General features: G+C 38.2%; 1 protein-coding gene across 6 annotated transcripts in view; it reads left to right on the forward strand.

Moving 5' to 3' along the window:
• Nucleotides 1–26,691, forward strand: part of ARMC9 (armadillo repeat containing 9) — a 67,618-nt gene that overhangs the window by 13,990 nt on the left and 26,937 nt on the right. For 3 of the 6 annotated variants that reach the window (XM_027787246.2, XM_055817259.1, XM_055817258.1), the window contains exons 8-18: nucleotides 923–1,080; nucleotides 3,031–3,129; nucleotides 10,831–10,866; nucleotides 16,786–16,820; nucleotides 18,013–18,124; nucleotides 19,014–19,106; nucleotides 20,370–20,460; nucleotides 21,349–21,472; nucleotides 23,371–23,510; nucleotides 24,313–24,389; nucleotides 26,384–26,458. In XM_027787246.2, coding sequence (XP_027643047.1) covers nucleotides 923–1,080; nucleotides 3,031–3,129; nucleotides 10,831–10,866; nucleotides 16,786–16,820; nucleotides 18,013–18,124; nucleotides 19,014–19,106; nucleotides 20,370–20,460; nucleotides 21,349–21,472; nucleotides 23,371–23,510; nucleotides 24,313–24,389; nucleotides 26,384–26,458 — 1,040 coding nt within the window. The remainder of the gene's footprint in view (nucleotides 1–922; nucleotides 1,081–3,030; nucleotides 3,130–10,830; nucleotides 10,867–16,785; nucleotides 16,821–18,012; nucleotides 18,125–19,013; nucleotides 19,107–20,369; nucleotides 20,461–21,348; nucleotides 21,473–23,370; nucleotides 23,511–24,312; nucleotides 24,390–26,383; nucleotides 26,459–26,691) is intronic. The other 3 variants (XM_055817260.1, XM_013299475.3, XM_055817261.1) reach the window with 3 other exon arrangements.

Raw genomic sequence — 26,691 nt, forward strand, 5'->3', positions numbered from 1 at the left:
AAAAATTTGAGTTATTTTCAGAAACTGAAAGTACTAAAAGTAACTAATACAGCTTGCTATCAAGCAGTAAACAATAGAAACACCTGGAAATTTTTGTGTGGAAGTAGAGAATGAAGTAGAGAATTCCCAGTAACTTCAAAGAATCCAGTAAGTGTTTCAATAGCAGATGAAGAACTGGATAACTTGAATGTTGTTTGGTTGTGGGTTTTTTGAGAGTTCTACCATTTCCCTTAAAAGACAGAAGACTTTGTATTTACTTTAAAATAAGCAAAGCACTACATAAGCTAAATATCAGTGGTCTATCTCTGTAAATTAACTGGAGAAAACACCCAGCCTTGCAGTGTAATCTAACAAACACTGGCATGAATCTCTGGGTGCTGTCATTCTCCCCTTTTTGTTATTTTATCTTTGAAGTGGCTGCTTGACCTTCCCAGTTGCTCCATGTGATGTTTTTTGCCTACTTTGGTGAACGTAGAAGATACTGTGTCAATCTCATCTGCAGATAGCAAGTTCCATTAACCAAGTCTCAGCTGCATTTTGTCATATATTCTTCTGATTTGATGCCCACAGTCTCATTTTGTCTCTAACATGGAACATCTTGTATCAACAGATCTTTAAAACAGTATCTTCTTCACAAATATAGTCAGTGATGTTTATTGTTGTTGTATTGCTGCTGTAACTGTGAAACAATTGTTTCTTTGGGCAATTAAGGCAAAACAAATACTTGTAGCTGTTGTGATGAAATGAAATCATATTAGTAGTGTGGAATTAACTCTTGCAGTGAAATTCTACCTCTTAGATAAAAGTAATTCCACAACAGCAGTTGAAGCTGTCCCTTCAGAGCAGTAAAAATACTTGTGGATTTTTTTGTCATTTAGGTTGAAAAGGTGATGTTACTTCTTTTTCATTATTCTCACGACAGAAATGTTGCAACATCTTCATCAACAGTTAGTGGAATCTGAGCACAGGACCATGACCTACCTGAAACGATTTAACAAAATGCAGGCGGACTACCGTAATCTCATTGGAGTCACTGCAGAGCTGGTGGATTCCTTGGAGGCCACAGTCAATGGCAAGTTGGTAAGAGATGGCTCAGATGTGTACTTGCTTCTCCCCCACAAGAAAATATACAGAGAGAGTGGATGCTAGAATGTGAATTAAGCTTTGTAGTTATGATCATTTCTGTAAGTACCATCTCTACTAATGAAACACAGCACTTTGAAAGAGGTGAGGGATTGTTCCATTGTCCCTGAGTACTAGCATAAAGGTAGTGCAGAAGATGGGTTGAATTGTGCTGGCTCAAATCTTGAAGAAACTATCACCATCTCACAAGACATCTTGGATCTCTTGTGAGAGCTCCCTTTTGAGCTTTGGCATCAGCAGTGATTAGCAGGCATTTCTGAGATTACTGACTGCAATCAAGCCTATCACAGGTGGTTGTATATTTAAAACTGCTGCCAGGTCTGGTTTAAGTTACACTGTGGTGGAAGCAATCTCTTCATCCAAAATTTTGGTGAGGGAAAAGCTTTACTCCCTGTTCTGGTAAGCTGAATTTACTGATTTAATTAGTAAAGGAAACTGGGGTAGGACTGCATGAATTGTTCGCTGTGAGAAACGGGCTACACGTATGTGACCGAAGAAGGTACAATGTTCTTAGGGATATTTTTTATACAAAGATGATGTAATGTTTCGTCTTTTGTGCCGTCTTCTCTGGAAGCATGCCTCTGTACTATAACTTCTGTATAACCAGAAAATTATTCTTATGGCAGATGTTAGTGGCCTCTAGATGCTTTTAAAGGAGCTGTGAATTGTTCTCAGGGAGAATGACCTAGGAGTTCCTGTGCTGCCTGCTGAAAAGTCAGCATGTACCTTCCTGCCGTCATCAGCGTGAACATCTTGTAGTTTGTTACTCTGCACCTGGGATCACTGTCCGCTCACATCATTACTGCAGGGGAAAGTTTGCCTGTGGGTGTGTGTTTTGCTTTACAGAAGATTAGGAAAGGTACCTGCTCACATGAGCTTCGGTAACAACAAGAAGCACATAGTAATTCATTTGCTGCCTCTCATTTCACACTTCGGTGCTCTCCAAGGTGATATCCTCTTACCTGCTGAGGTGGAGGAACCAGGCACTGGTTATCTTTTGTTGCGGATGCTTGTTTAATTTCCTTTGTAAGCCTTGTGCTGAGCAGTCTTGTGATCCTTCCCAAGCGTGTCCAGTTGAGGGTGCTCTTTCGTTATGAATCTTGTTTGTTTCGTTTCTGAATCCAAAGTGGAGTTGGGTATTGAGTGCAATCATGTTGAAGTTAACAACGTTCTGAATTTGAAGGGGTTTGTTGTATTGCTATAGGTCAGAATATCAGAAGTGTCCCTGTTTGTGTTTCTGTAACCTCGGTTCTCTCACGTCTGTTCTGGGGAAGCTGAGAATTGTTTTGAAATTAAGCAGTTTTATTGTGGTGTAGATTTCCTCAAATAGAAAAAACTAAACCTGCTGAGATATTTTGCATTGAAACACAAAATGCTGTACTGTGTAATTCATATTTGTTCTCTCTGCTTTACAAGACAGTTGCATAAGTTCTGCCCTTTAGCTAGACAGCACATAATCGTATCATTGTCTTAAGTCTAAAGCACAAAACTGTTTCATACTTACTATTGGACAAGTTACCTCTTGATTGAGGAAAACCCGTTTGCAAACGTAGGTGGGACAAACTCTCGTTTTCTTCTAGACTCCCTGAAAGTGTTTAGCGTTAGTCTTGTGAATAGTGTAACTATTCCCAGATGAAGAGAGTCTACAGTTTTCTTAATTTCTGAACAGAACTGTAGCTGCAATATATACGTTGTTCTTGCATCTATGAGTGTCAGGTGTGTGATTTCTTGCCCTTTTAAAAAAAGAAAAAAACCCACCAACAACAAAAAACCAAACCCAAACAAAACAAAAAAAACCAAACCAACCTTTAGTATAGAAACATATGTCTGGCAGAAAGTGTAAGTTTTATATAATCTTGTTGTCTATTTATGTTTCTTAATTTTTAGATCACACCAGAGTACCTTCAAAGTGTTTGTGTTCGCTTGTTTAGCAATCAGATGAGGCAAAGTGTAGCACATAGTATTGACTTCACAAGGCCTGGAACTGTAAGTATTAAAGTTTGGGATTTTTACAGTAAATGTCTCAGAAGACAGTACCATTTAAGCTGTATATTGAACAATGAATGTGAAATAGTAAAGCAAAAACATTGTGTCTAAGCTTATGTCTAAGAAAATATGGCAATGCATAAGGTTCTATTGATCTCAAGTGCTGGTGAATGATACAGTTACACAGTCATAGCTACATAAGTATGATTAATTCTGTGTTATGGTAACACGCAGCTGTGTATCTGTAAAATGCTAACTGAATGTTTAAAAAACCAAAAAACAACCCCAAACCCCCTAAAACTAATGTGCTGAGTACAGTTTGATGGCACATCTTGGCCAATTTAATTTAGCTTAAAAAAAAAAAGGGGGTGGGAGGGGTGTTGCTCAGCTCTGGGTACATGCTCTGTTGCCTTTCTGCTGTCAATGATGCTCCTATAACCCTGGAGTGAATTGGCTTAGCCAGCTAAAGCAGAAGCATCAGTCAGGATCATGAGAATAAATGGGGGGAAAAGAGGAGGAAGAGAGGACCTCCCTTTTTTTGTAAGAGCTAGTTGTTAGATGGGCGGTTAGATGATACACCTAAACCACCTTGTTAATATATATGATGGGCTTTCACCCCCTATCTAAGGGTTTTTGATCTTATTGATAAGCAGCTCAGGATCCCTAGGGTTATTTTCTTCCCTCTTCACCAGTTGCTTTTTCCTCTTCAGATGGCTGCAGTGTACTGAGCTGCTTGTGCCCATTAATGTTCTGCTCAGTCTGCTCTGCCTAAATGGAGAGGGAGGTGTTTTTCCAGCAGCAGAACCAGCTTAGGATAGTTTCTAGTGTCTGTGAAACTGTGCCCCTGGGGGTGTGAAATTTAAATGATAGTGTAAGAGCTGTTCAGTGGTACAACCTTTTTAATACCTATCTTGTTCAAGATTTTCAAATAAGCATTGACATTAAAACTGCTTTAAAACATTTTAGTACAAAAATGTTGTGTGCTGCTGCTTTACAAAGACAAGCCAAAGTCACAAACTGTGCTTATTGTTTTTGCCATGCCAGACATTCGTGTATACTTAACTTTTTAGTAGGAGAGGTTTGTAAAGTGTCAAAGGAAAAGCAGAAGAAAGTAAGATTCTTGCTCCTTATTTTAGCCAAGGTTTGTAATAACAATGACGCTATGAGGAACGTTTTGTTCCTCTTGAAAATATGTTACAGAAAGATGAGAAGATAATAAAAATGTTCCCTTTTCTATGTGCTAATATTTTCAGAGATAAATATTATTCGTCATTGCTCTTCAAGCCAGTTTAAATGCCCTCGCTTCCATGTTAATGGTCAGAATTCCGTTCTCTGACTTGCATGTCATGGCTGCCATGCAGCTTTTGCAGGCTGCGTATCCCAGGGTTTCAGGAAGGAACCAGGATCTCTGTTTGTCAGCTACTTCAGCATTAGGGGCTGTCTGTCACTTCTTTCTCCTCCGGTTTACACCATGTCCGTGGTGCATGGTTATGTCATCTCCCACCCCATAATGTGCACCCCCCTCATCTTTCTTCTAACCAGCAATTTTCAGGGGTCTTCCCTCTTTCCCTGCTGATGGCTTTCCAAGATAATCCTTTATGTATCCCAGTAGTCTTCGGCATTTTTGCCTTCTGATGTTGGGGTTGTATGTATCTCCCAGCTCCCCTTCCATGTACTGAAATTATCCATTCTGTACAGCCGTGTACCATTTTCTGTCTGTTCCTGCTGTCTGCTTGCATCAAGGCTTCTCTTTTTCTGCTCTTCTTTCAAGGTGCTCCATTTGTCCGGGGTTTCACTCTTATTATTTCTTTTCTTTCTGTCATAAGTTGATCCTCTGATCTCTTGAACTCTTTTGGGAAGTCGGTAGAGAGAAGAGTGTCATCTTTACGCAAGGTGCTGATTTGTTTCTTTGTCTACTCTGCAGAGAGTGCAGAAGTGGCTGAAGCTGTGTCTTCGCTGATAAAAGCTGGGTGGATTACTGCTAGACTGCATAGGTCTTTCCGTACCCCATCACATGCTGTGTTAGCATAAACATCTGTCCTCGTACAGTTTAGCCTGTAGGTATAGGCATCTGTTTCCTTCTCTGTGGAGAAAAAAGACTTCTAAAATTTTTAAGAACAATAACTGGTCATTGAAGAAGTGGGTAAGCAGCAGTGCATAAGCACAGTATTTCAGCCAGAATGTCTGTCACTGGAGGTTTTTGAGATCAAGGTAGACAAACAGTTACCATTTACAAGGAATGGTTGATGCTTGGCTGATCCTTCAGGACAGATTAGGTGATCATTAAAATCTCTTGCAACTGTATTTCCTCTGTTTCCTACTAAAAGATGTTCAACTGTGAAATGACTCTTTATCTTATGCATCATATTTATTTATTCCTGCTTCTCTAAATGTGTCTCCAAAAGCATTTCTGCTCCAGAAGCACCTTTGCCACTATACTTAACCCACTGTGGCCCCTTCAGCACAGTCCCCAGCTATGTAGATAGGTCAGAGAAAGAGGATTTGGTGGTGGTGGATTTTTTTCCTTCCTGGAAGTAAATTTTTGCCTCCATTCTGTCCCAAATTAGGCAGGTTAAGTTGAGTAAAGCTGTGTTCTTCTGGCACGGTTTATCTATTTTTATACTAGGCTTTACTAGTGTAACTATTTCTGTGTGACTTCATGGCTTCTTTACCCACACTATTTGAGGTAGTTGCTGTGCCAGCAAAGTCTCTAGTGAAGGACCAGGACAGCTATAGCACTGAGACTGTTTAAATTAAGGGTTTCTCGACTGGTTTAGGTCACTCCTTGACAATGAGGTTGTAGTAGCTACTGTGGTTGAAATCTAATGTTTCTATAAAGAGACCCACACACTCAGGCTGTCTGAGGCGTTAGCCAAGTTTTGGAGGGCTAATCACAGTCTTTGCTTGTAGACCTTAACTGCATAATAACCAGGTTTCCTCATCGTATCCTCTTGTCCACACTTGATAGATCATATTTTCTTGTTTATTTCCAATGTGGAGTTCTGGTTTTATATATGAATAGCAAACATGCAGAAACATAATTAAGTGTAAGAAGAAAAAATAAATATAGCCCATCTTCTGAGATGAAAAATGAGACTTCTTCCTCATCATCCTAAAATACTTCTAACCACTCCCTGACTCTGTGGATCCAGGAAGCCAGATGAGATGGACTAAAAACCAAGTTCTGACTGTTTGCCACTAGGCCACTATAGCATCCCGTTACTTTTTCTTCAAGGATTCCAAATACCTCATTGTTATACACTTAAATGTTATTTAAAAGTTCTATTATTTAAAAGTTCTATCCTTAAGTGGTTTCAGGTTTTTGTGTAAGTTTTGGAATAAAGCTGGAGGCATTGTGACCTAGGCTAAGCAGTAGCATGAGTTTGCAGCATCTGTGCTGGATTTGTGTTGGAAAGTCCCTTCCCTTTTTGCTCGTGGCTAGTCAGAGACACTAGAGTGTGGTCTTTCCAGCTACTCCATTTCACAAAACTCCTGCTCTAAGGGGCAGTCACCTGTATAATTGCAGATGGAAGAGACTAGCAGAAGGGCAGCTCCTTTGCTCATCCATACCATTTAGGTGACTGTGTAGGCAAGATAAGTGAGAGGTTTTAAAAAAAGAGAGATGTCAGTGTCTAAAGAGTTTTGGCAGGCATTAAATATGGTGGTTTGGGTGGGTTTTTCCCATTTTGCCTTGAGTATTCAGGATTTGTCCCTATCTCACTGACATCACTGATATTGGGACCAAACCCTGAAATAAATTGGTTTTGGCAGTTAATTATCTCTAAACAGGGGAGCAGAAAAGAAAATCATTAGCAAGGAAATTACTTTTTTGTTGTACTACTGCATGCTTAAATTTCTACCACTTTTACTTATGGGATGAGTGGATATGCATCCCATAGTTTGGAAAAAGGAAGTACTTGGTTTCAGTCAAGATATACTGGTGCAACTCAGGGGACAATTCAGGTTTGGGAGCAGGTTCTGAGAGCAGAAAATGCTAAAGCTGCATCATTCTCTGAGATGTGTACTTGAGCTGTACAGTATATTCTGTTACATCAGCTGCAGTACACTGGTAGTTTTAAGTTATACTGGGAAGGAAGATCGTACCACTGCTGTAAGCAAAATGAGGTATTGCCCAAGGAAATTAAAGAGTATACCTTGGATTACATCCTTGGTAGCATTACTTGTATGCAAACTTGATTTTGTTCCCAGTGCTTTGTATGCTGTGTTCAATTTTTAACATCAGGAAAGTAGTGTTGTATAATATAAAGCCCTGAGCTCTCAGGCTTTGAAATTACAATAAAGGTAGCGTGTATCACTTGGTAATGTGTGCTGTTATTGTGCAAACATCAGCTTCCTGGTTTGGCCCCCCTCCCCACCATGGCTGAAGGCCTGTCCTTTCATACTGGAAGAAACATTTATCGGGAAGACAAATCCCAGAACAAGTCTTTCTCACCAAACTGGCTTTAAGACCTGAGGCAATGACATCTCTTAATGAAAAGACTTTCCCAGTGTAATCGTACCCACAAAATCTTATTTAGCAAGAGCTTCTGGTGTTGACTGTTGCTTTGTGCTCTCTGGTAAACTGGCTTGGATGTCATTCTTTCGCAGAGCAACTTCATGCCTCTTGCCAGCTCTGTGACCTCCTGGGTCAGCTGTGAGCCTGCTCTACAATCCATTAACAGGATGCATCTGCTGCAGGTAGTGAGAGAGAGGCCACACTACTGTATTACAGTCAGGAGATGTTTCCAAGGCTTCTCTAAAGCCCTGTTTTACCATAAGGCTTTTTTCCTACCTGCTGTTGAATGTTATTCTCATCTTCCGTCATGTCATTTGACATGTGTGGTCCTGTATTGGAAGATAAGAAACGTGGGAGAACTGTCAGAGCAAAAGGTCTGGCTCTAAGAATAGGAGGTCAGAGTACCAGGTCTGACAAGCTGAGGAAACATTCATTTGAATATTTAATCAGATTCCTGACATTCTAATATCTGTTTGGATAGAGAACTGATGTGGGTAATGGTAAATTTGAAAATAATAGTTTTAAATACAGTGATGTATCATAGTCCCTTATATCTTTAATACTCCTGAGATAAGTTTTACTTTTTTACTTCTTTTTTTTTCTTTCTAACAATAATTTGCCTGATGAGGAAGAAGCATGGGTTGTAGTTTTCTGATACCTACAATTTTCTATTTAATACACATCATGAAGCCAAGAGGCATCTGGCTTTTTCTCACTGAAGCACCATACATTGGTTCCCCATCAAAACTAGGATAGGCTCAGTCTTAACCCACAAGTAGTTTTTCTGATTCAAGTAGCATGTATGTGTTCCTGGAATTTCTTGGGTTAGAGATAATGGAATAAGATTCTCTAAACTTCAGATTAAAGGGAAAACAGGAACTGCTGCTTCAGATGTGCAGTTTCTGTCAGTAGTCAAAATGTGAGTTAATTGCTGGAGCATTTTTCTGTGACTAGAAAGCTGTATAGTTGTTTGCATATATTGCTTCTGTGTCGTGGAATAGAATGAATGCCCATTACGTTTTTACTGCTATTAATTCTATTTACCTATCCCTACAATTAGGTGAATGAAATAATGTCCCTTGAAAGTTTTAGGTCTCTTTTGGCACAACTCTTAAAGCTGTGGAAAACTTTTTATTTTATTTTTTTAATAGGTTTTTAGAGAAAAGCACTAGCTCTTCTGTAAAGTTAAGGTGTCATTTACAGACTGTAATCAAGGAGGAATTTTTTTAATTTTCTGGAGTAGCTGTAAAAGCTGGCATGGGCTCCTTTTTTTCCTGTGCTCTGTGCTGGTTTTTTCCTCAATACTTTTTACTGCAAATGTGAACATGCCATCAAGCTGTAATCGTTGGTGGCAGGTATTCTGTTTCTTAATTGTGAAAGAATTTTCTTCACCAGCAGACCACATGAAACCTAGGAGACAGGGTAACAGAAGTTCGGGGGCTTTTTTTATTACTCTGAACCATTTAGGGTGGATTCACCAAGCACCATGTGGATGTAAGCTCTTTCATTTAAAAATAACACGCACACTACAGCAAACAGCATCTACCTTAAGCAAGCTTTTCTTAGGGTGAAATATACCAGTCTTCTCCATGCCTCTCCATGGTCTGATTCTTATATGTTACTCTTATATACGGTAAAGAAGAAACAAACGTACCTCTTTATGTAAGCAAAGAGAAGGTCCTGTTTTCTGCTGATAGAGTATATGATGCCTTTTTCACAACTTGCTGCAGGTGATACAACTACCTGTAGCAACCTGGGCAGGTTTTTTTGTTTGCATAAACTCCTAATCACTAAAGGTAAGGTGTTACCATCAGTAAGGGTTTCCATAAACTTTTCCTGTTGTTGTCCTCAAATCACGGAATAGCCCAGGTTGGAAAGGACCTTGAAAAGTCATCTGATCCAACCTTTTGTGGTTTCCTTTAATGTTGAAACTTTCCTTTAATGTCATCTTTGTCTTGATGCCTACGTACATTTTCACTGGCTGAGGTCATGCGTGTGTTGAAATGTCCTCTCATCATGACATATGTTATTTTCTGGTTTCTTTTTCCTGCATATTAGTCTCTATTGTTGTCCTTTGTCTTAAATTTAATTTTTAATTTCTTCACTCGGAACTGTCTGTATGTGTGTGTAACACCATAAAAGTTAAAATACTCATTCACATCAGGGAATTCTGAGTGTGATGGTAATACGAAGAATAATGTCAGATTTTAAAAATCAGTTAAAGAATAGAAGGAACTTTATTTTCTGCTCACAGTGAAGAGTGGCAAGCTTCTTATACTGTCTGTGTAAGGCTGTATATGTCTGTTAAAGAGGAACCTGCTAATAAATACAGTGTTGATGTGCTTATTTATCTGCACAAATATATCCTCTAAAGTAAATATTGGCCAGTTCATACAGGACTAGAAGCAGAATGCTTAATGTTGGTCTTATTTCATTGTGTTGAACTGTGTACTTTTGTTTTGAATTAAGACTGTTATTTTGAGATATAAAACTGTTCTAAGTTAAATATTTTAGTCTAATTAAAGAGGGAATGGCATATTTTGTGCTAAACTACTGAAACCATGAATTATCACCACTTTTATTTTAGTAACTAAATCTTAGGTTTCCTTCCAGAGACTTTTTCTTAATTTATCCTTGGAGCCTTTTGGGTTGAGGAATTAATTGATAACGCTGCTGAAACCTTAAATTGTGTCTCTCGGCTTTCATTATGTGCTGCTTAGAAACTCTAGTCAAAGCAAGTATGGAGAATACCTGCTGCTGCTTTCTCAGAAGCTGAGGTCTTCTGATTGACGTCATGTTCGTTGGTATCTCTCTCCTAGTTGCTTCAGTGTAGTGAACAACAGAAGTCGTATGTTCACATAGATGTGTCAGTGCTTGCTATGTAGTTATTCTAACTGACAGTTATAATGGAATATTGTGCAGACAGGAATATGCTTGCCAGGTGTTGAAAGGAGAACTTGTAAATACATCACAAGAGAGACACACTAATACAGTCCTAAAACATACAAGTATGTGGATTGGGAGAAGGTGCTTATACTTTTATTTTCAAAGCTAGTAGTCTGTTAATTTTTAGCTAATTTTTATTTGTTGGTTTCTTAGAACTGTGCATTTCTCTGTGATTTATTTCTGTTAACTTAGTTTTTTTAATCTTCTTCATTTTAATGTGTGCCTGTTTGCCCATAAAGGGATATTACTCTATGAGCCCTTGTGATGACGGATATGTAAGTGTCTATATCTTTATATCCTTTAACGTTGCCTGCTCAATCTGCCACACTCTGTATTTCTCTTCATTTCACAATGTGTAACAATTTTCTGTGCATTTTAACTTGTCATGGCATTAACTGTATGGTTTATGAAGAGCCAAAAAATGTGCAAGGCTTGGAATTTCTGCATGGAGAATGGAACAGAAGATCTGAGTAACCTTATGGCTTTGTAATACATGTAACACAGCATGTCAACATAAGAGCAGCTTTGTCCACAACTCTGTTACATGAATGAGTTCCTTATAGCATGCACAAAGCAATTTTCTTCCACATGAACATCAGTGTATATAGTGTACAATGTCTGAAGTGTGCCAACACCAACTGATCTCACAACACCTTTGACAAAGCAAGTAACTATTATTAAGACAATACAGCAAATTGAGTTGTACTCTTAAGAGGTGCATCATATTTTACGTATTTTTATTTTTAATTTCTAAAGTGAAGCGCACTTTCTCTGGTAAAGATTATAAAATTCTTTCATGCAATTAAAATGGAACCTCTTTCACTGAAAACTGAAAAAGCAAAACAGTGTTCTGCGAACTGCCTGTGACTTCTGTAACCCAGATGGAAGTTTGTATTCTGGCAGTATTACAAGTACACCATAAGTATCTAATTTTGCCCATAGTCAGTGCATTCTTTGCAAAGAGAGGAAATGAGTTTACTTCTAACTAACTTGGTATGTAATCAATTTATAGAAGTGATTGACACCAATTCTGAAAAATGTCAGTCAGTATTCTGCTTTAAAATAATCCATATTTTTGTTTTGATCACTTTGGGTAAGACAAGATTTCACCCTTTGAGAAAACCTACTTTTTTTCCAAATGTATTCATCACCTGGAATTACAGTAACCCCTGTGGGCACTCAACTTCCTGCTTAACATTTTGTTTTGAGAAATAGTCATGGCATTATTGAATGCAGCGGACTATTCCTTATGTTCTGTGCTTCTTTTTACCTTGATAAAGAGAATACAATCCACATTAACCTGTGTTAAAAGATCACCAGTGTCAATCGATCTGTTCCTGTTGATGATGTGAATGATCATAAGGGATACCTCTTGCTTGATATTTAACATTTTCTTCCCTCATAATGGTCTATTTTGAGATTGAGAGAAGTTGATTACAAATGAGCAATTATGAATTAAATGTCCTTTGCTAATGAAAAGTTTTGCCCTTATACAAGTAACTTCATACAATTGTAGATTGTAGTAACTTTAAATGCAGAGTTCTTCATAAAATTTTTTAAAGCTATCTGATGCTAATTCCGAGATATTTCTTGAATACACAGATAGCTTCCAGCTTCCCCTCACTGTTTATATAATTTTATACTTTTTTTCTGACATTATGTCTTGTCGTTACATTATCACATAGTATTATAGTGTGACTTTTATGTATGCTTGAGATGTCTTAGAACCTGTTTTGTATGGTAAGTGGGAAGTTTTCATAACAGCATATCTCTAGTATAAGTAAGACAAAAAATAATTAAAAACATTCACAGATCATCTTACGAAATGAATTTGCATAGCCCCAGTAGACCTGCCAGGTTACACAAGCTCAGAATCTAATCCATCATAGGCTGCATGTAGCAGTGTTGTTGTAATTAGCATGTAACAAATAAGCTCAACATAAATTTGTGAGTGCTAATGATATATACGAATTTGCTCAGACTTTTGTTTTACTCCTCACAGTATTCATTACGTAACTTTGGTTATTCTGAACCTGCACTGATTTTACACTGAATTCTTATAGTACTTTTTCAGAGTACATTTTCTTATAGTACAGAGTGGTAACTGATGACAGAATCTGGCTTTCAGCTTTAGCCTTTAGCGTATTATGAATATATACATCAAATAGCAAAGTCGCATTGGTTTGAATACGGGGCTACAGTATTTGATAAAATCAATTGTGGTTTTGGCTTGCACTTGAAATACATCTGTTTTCTTTTATAATTTTTTCCCCCTTTGAACTTCTTTGTTTCATTCCATGCTGTTTGCATTCATGCCTCACTTCGTTCAAAAATGAAGGGCTGCCATCTGTGGCTAATCTGCATTGTGACAGAATTACTTGACTTAATATGGCACCTGGTTTGGCTTTGGCAAGAACCAACACAAATATAAGTCATACCCCATGATCCTACCAGAATGATCTATGCTTGGGCTGTTGTTTCCTTGTGTTTGTTTCTTTTCATTTCCTTAGGACACCTAGTTTTTGCATGTGTTTCAACTATGACAAATTATTCTGTCTCAAGATAGGTTTTGCACGAAAAGTATTTTGTTCAAGATTAAGTCTGTGAATGCTGAGAGTCATGTATTGCAAATGAGTCATGTACGCCCCATGTTCTTCATACTCTTTCACTCACTGGCAATTTAAGGAATACTGGTACTCAAAAGTTGAATTAATGTTTAACCTGTTCCAGGAAAGGTAAGATTGGGAAAGGGGCTTGGGAGAAAATACTGAGGAATTAAGTGCTTTTTAATCTAAGAAAACTGATTATGAAGAGGAACTCTGTAACCTTGGCTGATTGAGGCGTCATCTGGTGGTTGACAGGATGAGTGTGTAATGAGGTTATCTGTCAGCAGTGCCTTTCACTCTGTCTGCCTTTCAGTCTGTGGCCTTGGATTCATCACCTGGAGATGAAGATGTTTCTGCTAACCTGCTGATGTTTCTACTACTAACCTTACAAGAATATTAAGAATTTACTTTCCATAGAGTGCTTTGAGGGCTTTGAGTGCGCAGTGCTGATGGGTTTACTTTCCAATTATTTAAAAGCAGCTGTTACAAATAAGTCCCAACTTTCCAGCATCCACATGCACACTCTATCAAAACCACAGTACAGTTGGAGTTTTTTTCATTATTGCCACAGAAATGACAAGATATCAGACTTCAGTGTTTACATTTGAGAACGAATACCAGGAAACTGAAGAGCAGATCTGTGAGGATCAAAAAAACAAAAGGCTGTTATGGGCTCTGTCCTACCTACTTCCAGACTTCAGTACTAACCTTTCCCTCAGTTAAATGTATTCCTTTGTTCCTAAAAATAATTTTTAAAGGCTTCATATTTTTAGACATATCTACAACATAGAAGTCCATTTTTAAAAGCATATGCAAAAGTTCTGCAAAGACATTTTTGCAAAGAGTTTTGTTATTCATTCGGTGGTAGGGCAGGTTTTTGTTCCTGAGACCCTCTCGCTTTTGCTTCACACAGTAGCGATGTGTTGGGAGGGGTGAAGGCTGATTCAGCTGGCACCCCCACCAGAAGTAATGCATGTGGAAGCTTGGCTTTGGATCTGTTGTGTACAAGATCATGGTGAAGATGATGAGTTTGTTCCACTGGCTAGATTATATATCTTAAATGAGGCAAGCATGCTGATGTAAGTCAGCCCAAGAGCCGATCTGTTGGGCTGTATTTGAGGTGTGGTTTTCCTTTTGTTAAAGCTAACGTGCAAATCAAGAACTAGAGCTTAATACAGCTTTTTGGGATTAGGTTGCGTAAAGATATTTAACTTGGTAAATATCCTGAGATTGGGACATTTCAGATCCCTACCAAAGAGGAGAAATGTAAACAAACAAATACTACCTAGTGATATGCAAAAGGAAGTGCTGAGGCCCAAGTGTATTTGCTTTGGTGGGCGAAGAGAAATTATTTTTTTTTGGTGGACAAGAGAAATCTCTTCCTGTAACGTGGTTGTATGATTTCTGTTTATCAGTGGTGCTGACCATAGTCCAGTTCTGACATAAAGTGCATAAAGGACAATCTAGCCCTGGAAAACTTTTCCTGTTTCTCTTTTGCCTCATTGAACCTGATGTAATATGAACTGTATCCTTTTTACTTTTCCAGAAACACCAAAAGCCTCAGAGAGCTTTCTTCTTCCTGTGCAGGTTCTAGACTGATAAACTTTGGTCTGATCAGAAAAGTGAGTGCTGGACAGGAAAGTTCTCCATCCCAGTGGTGCTGCCCTCAGACCTCCAGTGCAGGGCCTGCCTCACTGCCTGGTGCCTTTTTGGCATGGGCAGACTGCAGAGCCGAAGCGTACTAAATGCTTTGCTGTGCTCCATCTACTGGCTCAAAAAGTAATTTGGGAATTCATAGGACTTTGTGCTGCTTGATCTAATTGATTTTTAAAAACCTGAATGTCTTTCCAGTTGGAAGTTTCTGTAATTTGAAGCTTATAAAAGCTTGCAAAATCTTACACTTGCCAAAAAATGTTATAGGTGTGGAAGGAGGGTGCACGTGTCTTTACCAGTTATATATTCTTTGGTTAGGTTTTGGTTGGAGCACATGTTTTTGTTTCTAAGGCAGCAAAACAGTGCTGGGTAAAAAACTTTGCTGAGAAGCAGAAAGCTTTTATATCAGTTTCTTTACTTTTAGTGGCCTGCTGTATTTCTTTTCTCAATACTGTTCTTTGTCTCATCTTCTCATCTTCAAGGGCTCTGTCATTTATTTTGCTTTAATGTACTATTTTTCCCCATTTCCTTTAATGGAGAAGAGTGCTGAGGAAGGCAACAAAAACTGTTTGTGATTTCATTGCACACTGAAGTACAAGATGATAGGTTTTGACTGGGAAAACAGTTTTGTTTAAACAGAAGTTAACTACTTATATTTATAAAAAATGCTAAGGAAAATACAAGTAAATGAAAATAAACCAGTTTAGGTAATCTGATACTTTGGAATACTTTTGTATTGTGTAAAATAAAGTATGATTTGAGAACTCCTTTCAAGACAGGTTAATTTTGAAGTGTATGACCTGTTAATTGTCTATTGTGTACAAGTCATTCATTGACTTAAAAATAATATAAAATGCTTTCCAATGCGTGTATAAGCTTATTTTCCATGTAAGAGAGCAGTTCCTTGTATTACGAAGGATACCCATGAGGTAGCATGTTCAAGAATATGTCAGCTAGTGTAATTCAATATTCTCTATGGTATTTCATGCTTTTTGTCTCCTAAATACCGCAGTTTTAAATCTGACAATAGACATCGATTATATAGCTCCCAATGAAAGAGGCTAGGTTAGAAGAAAAGACCGGTTTTAAAGTCATAAGTGGTAATGAGAGATTTTTTAGAAAGTGAGTAGGGAGATCAACACAAAGAGATGACACTGAATATTCTGTGAATATGGCATGTAGTTGACATCAGAATGGATGATATGAAGCAGTCCTATGCCAGAATCGCTGCTTCTTGGCTCACCTACAATTAGCTCTAGCAAAAAATGTTTGCTGAAGCAGACAGCTTTTATGTGGAACTTTTATATAGCGGTGATGTTTTTAAGTTTTAACTTGTTCAGCAATGGTGCCTGCATATGCTTTGTGTCACACTGCATCAAAGGAAATATCCAGGCTTAAACTGAATTTATTCTAGGCAGAACCACTGAGAAATGGCATACTATAATAAATGGTCTTTTCTTTACATATTAATAGTTATATATAGGGGTATATATTAGTAGCAACAGGCACTCTGATAACATTAGTGTTCTATGTTAGCAGCAAAATTTTTGAAGTCAATAAATGCGTTTAGCAAGTTCTTCATCTTCTTCAGTGGGCTTCAGATGGTAGTTTCTACTCACTTTTTTTCCTTTTACTTGTCTTCTTTTTTAAATGCTTCAAGTGTAGGTCATTTTTGGAATATGATGGTAAAGATAACATAGCCAGATCATAACAGAAGAGGTTTTTACCTGTGGAACACTTTTAAGGGAAGAGAAAGATAAACACTGAAGTCCTCTTTCTTTAGCTGTGTTTCTATTTTGCAACATAGGTTTTATAGGAAAAGAACTGCAGAACCCCAGTGAAAGAATTCACTGTGGACTTCATTGGTAACACTGTTGGTGTGAAGTTTGGACTAATCTGTTGTGATTTCTATTTTTCTTTTTTTTTCTGATCCAGGCTTCCACAATGTTAAGAGCGTCTTTAGCCTCTGTGTAAGTATTTATTGCTGAGCTTCATTTATATCTGTAGAGAAGAGGAGGAGATGTTTGTAAACTGATGCGTACTGTCAGTTGTCTGCAAATGGGAATCATCCTTTGTGTGCTTCCTCTGATCTCAGTGAACATTGTATGCAAATATGGTGTGATCTCTATTCTTCTGTTGAGCAGGTTCAGTAACATCCTAATTTCTGGAGGATGTTGCTAATTGGGTAAATCTGCCACTCCACACCTGTGAGTTGGTTGCTGTATTTTCTTCACTGTTTCCGCACAGTACAGTCCTGTTATTGTAACTGGTTTGCTTCTCACAAATCCAGGAAAAGGGGGAATCAGTAACGTAGATTTTTAGGTGCTTCAAGTTTAATTTTTTTGTGACTGACTTAATAAATTTTGGCTTATAAGATTGAATAGAGATGGTGTATCTGAGGTGAAAGTTTTATTTAATTTTTAAGACACTGATTTGATCCTTCTCTTGTTTACAAGATACTAAATGGAGCAATTATATGTATAACGTAAAATTTGTTTTGAAAAGTAGGATAGGAAGATAAGAGTAAAAAACATTTAATGGAATATATTTAAATATTAAAGCATTGACTGGAAATAATTTTGTTGAGGGAACCTTCTATTGCGTTATTAAAACTCAAAATAGCAAGATAGTACTGGTTCACGGAAAGTGGTCCTATATTAAGCCTTATGTTAAGCCAGGATAGTCCAGCCTGTAAAAATTCATTCAGCCTACCACCTTTACCTTGGAGAAGTCATTTCTGTGTGGATGAGGGTTTAGAGGTGAAGTTGGAGCTGCAGCTTGTTACTGTGTCTGTTTATAACTGTGTGCTAAAAGCCACAAGCTGCTGCTCTTGTTTGCCCTTGTCCACACAAGGCAAAAAAGGGGATTGCTGGACTGTTTGTGCCACTAAAAAGCTGAGATCATCACCTGGCTAGCTGTCAGTTTAGTGTCTGCAAGTTGTGATGGTCAACGAGCTGCATGAATGGCGAACAAATAAGCGCAAGTTTACAAAGTCTGTTGTTCTGACATGGTAATGGTAATAAAAGTAACAAAGGTGTAAAAATGTGGAAGCTCTTTTCCTGAAGCAGGCTTCCTGTTTTGGCTCTTCTCGCCTCAGTAACATCAGCTGCACTGAATAAGGAGAGAGATTTTTGATGAATGTCTTTCCCGTTTGCATTGTAGGAAGTTGCAGGATGTGCCATTGTTGCCCTCTTTGGATTATGAGAAGCTGAAGAAGGATTTGATTGCAGGGAATGATCGTCTCAAGGCCTTCTTACTGCAGGCTCTGCGCTGGGTAAGAGAGAGTGCCTCAGCAGAAATAAATACGTCCTTTCTGGAGAGATCCAGAACTAAAATCTGTTTTGCGAGCATTATAGACAAGTTCTCTCTTTGTCAGTGAAGCTTGCTAAGGCTCTTGAGATGATGAAGAAAGCCCAGGCAGTAGATACCTATTTGTAGCAATGTCCCCCTCATCTGAGGGAAGCCAGATAGGAATTCCTGGGATCTTCACTGGAAGTAACTTCTGGTATGTTTTCAAAGAAATTGCTGTTGTTGTTCTAGGCAGTACCTTTTTCCATGTATTGCCCTGTTTTAGATTATATAAATATTGCTGTATCCAGGAAATACCTGGCTCTAATCACCAGTTTTCCTTTATAATCAAGGTATTCTACGAGACCCTACCTTTTGGTTGACTCAGATCATGTAATATTTCAGGAGAATTAAAGGTGACAACAGGAAGTTACATTTTCCTGCTGAAAAGGAAGCTGGTGTGTTCACAGTGACAGACGTGAAAGATGATAATAGTGGAATTCTGATCAAGCTTCAATGTCCATTTTCACATTAAAAAAACATCCGCTGGGGCTGACCAGTGGTTCTTCTAACCCAGTACTCTGTCTCGGATGTAGTAAAGCACCACATCTGTAGCTACTAGAGGGGCTTTTAAACTTTATGGGAAGTAATGCTGTATCCTTCCTGTATGGAAGTGGTAAGTGATGACAGCTCCCAAGCAGCAGTTTTGTAATGGATCGCTGAGCTGAGGTCAGGCCAGTTCATCTCTTTCCCTTAGATCCCTGAGGTTGAATTCCTTCTCCCTGTGAGAAGAGATTTCTCATCTATTTAAAATCTTTAGTGGTCATCAATTCACATTTATTTGACTGGTTTATTTATATCGTTATTTATTTTAGCGCTTGACAACATCATATCCTGGAGAACAGAGAGACACTGTGCTGCAAGCCTACATCAGTAATGACCTCCTAGACTGCCACAGCAACTGTCAGGTCAGCTGGAAAGGTTTTTCTTCCAACATCGATGTGATATCGCTCATTTGATTCTATAAAGTTCTGATCAGAAAATTTTATCGCTCTTTGGAAGCAAGGGGAAAGTAGTAGTGCCAAAACCATGTAATACGTTTAACTTCTGCATCCCAGTCTTTACATGTTGATGGGTAAAGCTTTGCATTACAAGGGCTCTCACTGTAAATACAGTTCTTGTAGACAAGTGGAAGTTTGTCACCTCTCCTGGTGCTTAATGCCTGTGAGTTGAGCAGAAGCTGAGTCCCTTGCTTAGGAGTTCACTCTTGCTTACCAGATGCTATGTCTCTTTTTGAGTGATAATGTACTCCTAGATAATACTCAATCCATTTCACTGATCTAGGATAAGAACTAAATTAGGACTTCAGTCTCAGTATCTCTATGGAATATCTGATTTCCATGAATTTGGAAAGGATTGTTACCTTTCTTTGGAAAGGGGATTTGCTGGTGCGTTGATTTTGAAAGGTTAAGTCACTGATAATCCAATGCTATTGCTAACAAAAGTGCAACCTTTTTAGTTTGTAATAGCGAATTTTGTGCATAGTTGAGTTCCCCCGTTGTTTGAAGCAGTGGACTGACTTGTTATGTTATGGCTCCCATTGTCATTGCAACAGTAACTTGTATCACTAGGAAAGTTAAAGGATTATTAAATCAATGGTCTGGTTTTCTCCCTGTAAATTTCTGTAAGAGGGAAGTAATGCCTGAATAAAATTTATAAGTAATGTATAAGTAATGCCTGAAGTAAAACAGATTAGAAATAGTTTGCAATGCGGTGTTCTTGGTAAGTTACTGAGCTGCTTTCTCACAGTCTTAGTTGTCAAACAGAAGCATTCCTATTCAGGTAACATTACTGCATTTAAGTTCATCAACAAAACTAAGACTTTTTTTATTGCTGACTAAATATTAATTTTAGATATCAGTTTTAACTGATAACTGTATTAGTTCGTTGTAATTCACACCCTACATTGTGGAGCTTAATGGTGTTTTAACAAATTGAACCAAGGAGCTGTAATGTGCTTATTTGTTAATTTTTCCATTTCTCCCTCATACCCCTGCCAATAAAAATGAAACTGGAGATTTAAAATCATATTGACATTATTTAAGATATCAATATGCATTCAAATTTTGTTTGCTGTGGAAAATTTAATGAAGCTTTTAAAACATTATAGAAGACTAACTTTGTTTTTTCCTCCTCTGGTGAGTGTTATTAATGTTTGCTTTCTTTTGCAGAAAACTGTCCTCATATTACTACATTCTAAGAGTGAGGTAGTCAGACAGTATATGGCAAGGCTCATCAATGCTTTTGCTTCAATGGCAGAAGGTAAACGATTCATGGATAAAAAAGATAACATTTTCATATAATGCTGGCTTATAGGCACTTCACAATTGCATGTCACTGCATATGGAAATTTAGAGCTTTATTTGCACCCTTTTTCTATAGGGACTCACTGTCTTCTGCTACATGCATTCGAAATAGGTTCTCAGTGTCTGGAAAGTCTTCATTTTGACACTGCATATTCAACATTTTTGACTTTTGATGATCTGTAGTTTATGTGGGAGCTTACCAAGATGCAGCCTTTAATACTCTTCAGTCTCTTCATGACAGCTAAAAAAAAAAAGGGAAGAAAAGTCCCTGTTAATTAATGGTCCTGTAGGCAGACCGGCTACTGGGCTGTGCAACGGTAGTGAGTACAGCTGCTTTTGTATCTTCCTGGTCCTCACCTGAATAAACCTTTGTGCATCACTGCTAACTGGTTGCATATATGTGCAGCTTTGTATCTGTGCCTGTCCCAAATTACCCCTTGGTTTGGTGCTACTAGAGGAGCTAATTATTGCTAGGAATTGAAAACCCATTTAAGGTTAATAGCAGTGGGGCACCTAACTTTCCCAAGCTCTTTGCACATGTCTCTCCTTTTCTTAGAGTGTACAAAACTGTGATAGATCAGAAAGCATGTACTGAAAGAAGAACAGTGGATTCTGTGTGGTACTGACTTGGCAAGTGTGGGCCTCTAATGCCCCAAGTGGCTGGATTGAATGCAACTGTTCTGCTAGACAACTCATTTGTACAGGTTCATTTGGGTCTTGGCACAAGATTGTGGCTTGTCAAGAAGAAATTGAGGTCAATCCTCCTTACTTTTCCAAGGAGAGGGAGCTTTTCTGTCATAAGCTGATATCTCATCATCTGTTCTTTCATCACTTTTTGCACCAGGTCGTGTCTACCTTTCTCAGAACCCAACGTTGCTGCAAATGCTGGAGGAGAGACTGAAAGCTGAAGACAAGGATTCCCTTACATGGGAGAATGTTCTGGGGGCTTTGCAGAAATTCAGCCTCAGGTGATGAAAGTGCAGCACACAGTGGTGACAGCAGGACAGGAAGTACAGGCTAGTTAGGCTCTGTTCAGGGAGGAAAGAAGAGTGCTTGATTTTCCCCTAACAATCATCAGAACCTCTGATGACTGATGAAAGCAGTGTCATTTATTATGGAGGAGAACTCAGTTTTACTGACTGAATTAACCTGACTACCTACCAACTGTCAAGGCTCAAGTAAATGTACATCTCCTGCCATAGCCTTGTATGTTTTATACGTATTCCTTAACTGAACAAAGTAAAAACCTTAACGTAGAAGGTTCTGAAGATCCTACATAGAAAATAGTTGCATTACATTCCAAAGCGTAAGGTTTTCATTACCCTTTCTGCAAACATTTTTCAGGGATTTCATCCTTATCCTGTTGATCCTCTTTCCTGGAGCTGTCTATGCATGGGCTGTCTTGTTTCTTATATTAGCAATCTGATTCAAATACCCACCACAAAAGAAATATCATGCAAAAGCAGTAAAGGGTGTGATGTTGCTGTCATTTATCAAACAAATATGATCTAGGAACTCTGTTTTCACAGTACTCAGGAGGAATATTCAGCCCTGAATAATTAACTGAATGGAAGGAGGTAGATGGATGTATTTACTCTTGTTATTTTCATTCATGTTTCTTCTAAATTAAGACCGCAAGTGTTGGGGGTTGTGGTTTTTGTTTGTGAGGGCTTGTTGAAGAGTGAGGGCTGCTTTTGGATTTGCCTCATTTAGAACTTGTCTGGATGAAGCACATGTAAATGTGCTTTGGGTAAAATTCTGTACTGCTTCCTGACATGATACCTTATACATATTTGAGATGAAAGAGAATAAATCTTCATAGCCTACTGCTTGAAATCCTAAACTAGTCTTAGAGGAAAGGATTTTTCTATTATAGCAGTTATAAGTAGTACAAATTAGTTTGAATTTTGGGGCATAGGCACTAAACTACTGAAAATTTGAAAGTGTTTTACTTTCTAAAATATAACAGTTTATCTTATAGAAAGTTAATTGCAGATACTTGACATGAGGGACTTCTTTTAAAAAACGTGTGATTGGATGCTCCCCTGTTTTGCTCAGTCCAAGCCACAGACCTGCTGCAAGATCCAGGACTGAGAAAGCATCCGAGCTTTCAGGAGTAATCCAAATCCCAAGTACTAAGACCAGGAAAATAGCTGCTTTGATCTTTTTAATTTAGACTTAACTGCCTATTGAAAATAATGTGATTAAAAATTACGTTCTGCAGTAAAGACTTTTCTACCACTATATACTACTTTTTTGTATTGTAAAGCAAGGAATTTCTGTTGTAGGAGATCATGGTTGACCACCTGGCACTTTATTTAGTATACTTTTCAAGGGCAACTACAGGTTGAATTAAAAGAATACGTGATTGAAGAATCTCTAGAGAAAAGAGCAATTAGATTTAGGCAAAAAATCCCATCTGTCAAATCAACAGTACAAAAGTGCTATGGCTACCTATGGCAGAAGTAGTAACGAATTTGTTTTATGGGTCTGTTGTGTGTAGCTGGGTTTTCTTACCAATTTTAAGACAATTGAAAATGCATTTTAAGGTGGAGTTAAGAGCCTTAAAAAACAGTGAAGAAACTTACAAACAAAACCCAAAACAAAACAACAAAACACAACCCACCCAGAAAAACTACTCCTCTAACCCTATAGGAATATGCATCTTCCATTTCTTCAGGCTTTGTTAATTCCTTAGTTTAATTGATTGTGCCAAAATGGGTGGTTTGGGGTTTTTTATTGGCAGGCTAGTGTGTAGCAGGTAGATGAAGTATGGTTTTAATGTGCTTATATTGGCTATAAATGTATTTGAAAGCTCTTTATGTTGTGGTCTGATTTTTGTGGGCTTTTTGTTTTTCAATCTTAGGCGTGCACTGCAGTCGACAATGATCAAAGATGGGCTCATTTACTGGCTGGTTGATATTCTAACAGATACAGATTGCCTGTCTGATTACACACTGGAGTATTCTGTTGCCTTGCTCATGAATCTCTGTCTGCGGCGTGCAGGTGTCTTGCATTTTGAATTACAACCTTATTCCAAGAAATGGATAGGGAAGACTGTGAATCTTTTTTTTCTGATATACCTGAATTCTTTCAAGTGACTATAATTAGCAGGGACTCATATGACCAGAGACATTTGAGTGTTACAATCAGTGCTTTTGAGCAGATCTCTTTCCCAAGAATCCCAAACTATGAAGAGTTAGCTTCACCAAAATCTAAAGAATTAAGAAAGCAGTTAATCAACTGAACCCTCTAAGATTTTATTCTTTTTTTCATATCCATATGTGAGGACTGGCATTCTTGCATTCCAGGCCACTTTTCAAAGGACCCTTTATACCTGAGCAAGAGATTTGTTCGTATAAAAGAAAGTCAGAACTGAGTTGAGTAATGGCAAGGAGCTTAATCTTCACCTCGTGGAGTGAAACGCTTGCACGCTTCACTTCTACTATGTAGAGAGTCTGCCCAAGAAAATAAGGTCCTGTCTATGTCCAAGAGACTTAAAAGGGGCTTAAAGTATGTTTCCCTTTAAAAAGGAAAGTAAGGTAAGGGTGAAAAATCAACTGCTTGCCATAAGCAAAATAATGCCTTCTTAAAATCCCTTTGTGTTACGTCCTGTCCCAGATTACAGCTGTATAAATCCAGAATAACTCCACTGATTTCAGCTCAGTTACGCTGAGCAGTATTTGGCAGGAACAAGGAGTAATAGTGCTGTGTTGTAAATTATATTTAGTACTGGTTTTAAGGACTAAGAATCTTGCTCTGTTCTGACGTATTTTTTCAAGCATATTTAGGTTTTCTACTTTTGCAGGGAAGAAAATGTGTGCGAGGATCGCAAACCATGTGCTCAAAGTTCTCTCTGATCTCCTCGGCCACGAGAATCATGAGGTATTTGTACAGCAAACTTTGGGTTAATGAAAAGGTAGAAAGAAAAATTAAAGATTAAAAAAAGCAACAAAGTAAGAATTTCAAAAAAGTAAATTGGCTTTGTTTCCTTATTAGACCCTCATTTAATTAAGCAGCGTGACATTTTCCTAAAATTCACAATTATGTAAATTTTACTCAATTGGGCACTGGTCTTTCTAGACATAGTTATGTCTTTAACATATGTTGACAGCTAAGAATGAAACTCTTTTAGTTGCATAGTTATAATGCAATCCATGTGCTGCCTAATTGCAGTTTCTGATGCTGTTGAGATGTCATCTCACACCAAATCATCTCAAACTTAACTAGTTCATGAGATGAACAGTGTGTGGTGCAAACACATTATGCAAAACCTCAGTTGCAAAGAAGAAAATTTGCTTGTAGTTTTAAGGAATATTATAAGAAAGCAGTACAGTTGTGACAATCAAGCCCCAGTATCTTTTTATCTGCCACTTCATTTAACCTGCCACTTAACCATTTTGTGGTTCGTTTCTTGTCTGTCTCCAGACAAACTTGCATCTTAGATGCTAAATTAAACTACATCAGAGGAAAATGTAAAAACTATTAGTTATTTCTACCTAATACTTTTCAGCACATCACTGGTTTCCACTGTGTGCTGTACAAAGTGTTGCTTCAGCTGTCTCTGCAGAGGACGACTTCTTTAAACTTGCAGTGAAATTCAAGGCGGAAGAAAATACAGGCAAATCGGGGAGAGGCAGAATTTTTACTAGGGTAGGGTGATTCGTGATGATTGCACAAGGTGTTAGGTGACTTCTAGTAAAAATGAAATATAAACTCTGGTTTCTTACGTTTACATACAATGATTGTATCATCAAGGGGGGGGTGTTTATAATTTAAACTGAAAATAGAGAAGAAATTTCAATGAAGTGTTTAGTCCACATTTTATGAATTCATTAGAAGATGTAGATCGGTTCTTTACTAGCACTATTTTGGTTAAGATGAAACTTGGTATACTTTATTGGACTCTTTCACTAGCTTTGTTTTTATGAATGATGAAAGTTTAATACAATAAATAGTAATACAAAATAACATCCTGGTCCCTAGACTGGAGTACTTAGAAAATGCTATCATATTGTTGAAGTCTGTGCTCTAGAATGACCTTGAAATTTCCCTGAGGATGCATTCTTACAACCTAGTTTGCACCAGTGCAGCTGATAGAAGTTTTGTTATCAAAGTTGAAGGTAGAAGGCCGTGCTGTTGGGTGCCAGAAGAGCTTTCTGAGAAGCTGTGGAATCCTTGTGCAAATCCCAGTCCCTTATCTTTCCTTGCTTCCCTGGCTCCCAGCCTAGCTCATTGTTCATTTTTCCAAGGGTATAGACATATAACTTGCCAATACAAAGGGTCACGTAAGTGCTGATAAAACCTGTTGGGCAGAGGTTGCTTTCAGTAGTCATAATACAGAGCCTTAATGCTTGGCTGGTTTTTTGCCTCTGCTGAGGAGAGTAACAGGCAGCAGAGTGAGAGGATGTTTGAAGCTGCTACAGCTTTTATCATCCTGCCTAAAGCTAAAATGCTTAAAGCCTGTCTTGAGTTTATGCTGACGCAGTCTTGTCCCTGTTCTTTGTCCTCGTTTTTGTACTGCCAGTAGTGTTTGTCAGAAACTAACCTTTTTCTGCTTCTCTCTTTCTTCTTCTTCTTCTTCTTCTTCTTTTTTTTTTTTTTTTTTAGGGCTCAGTCACTTTGCAAGTATGCATCTTCAAAAGGGGTGAGGGGGAAGTTGGCATGCAGCAGTACTGATTTAGATCAACCATATCACAGTATATTTGCATCCTAAAACTTCACTGCTTCCCGAGTGGGAATTTTTGCAAGTGCAGGCTAGCCTGATTAAACTCTCTGAAAATAGTTGTTCTGCACCTTCACCCTTAAATTTGGGTTATAGTCAGCTGGAGTGAATGTAAGAGTGTTTCTTATGTGGTATGATTATTTCTTCCTCTTAGATACAACCATACGTGAACGGAGCACTGTACAGCATTCTTGACATCCCTTCTATCCGAGAAGAAGCTAGAGCAATGGTAATAAAGTACTGCTTTGCATAGCACAAAGGTTAATGCATATGCCAAAGATGGCATGCACGCAGGTACCTGTTGAGCAGTGTGCAGCGGGGTTGTGAGGTAGGAGCCATGGCGTTCTGAGAAGGGAATCCACAAGACGCCCCCCACCTTTTGATATTCAGGCAGGTGTGAATGCATGTCTCAACCACTTTTGCCATATTTGGCCTTTTCCCAGAAGTGGAGCCCCAGCAGTG

The sequence above is a fragment of the Falco peregrinus genome, chromosome 12, assembly GCF_023634155.1.
Source record: "Falco peregrinus isolate bFalPer1 chromosome 12, bFalPer1.pri, whole genome shotgun sequence".
NCBI lineage: Eukaryota > Metazoa > Chordata > Aves > Falconiformes > Falconidae > Falco > Falco peregrinus.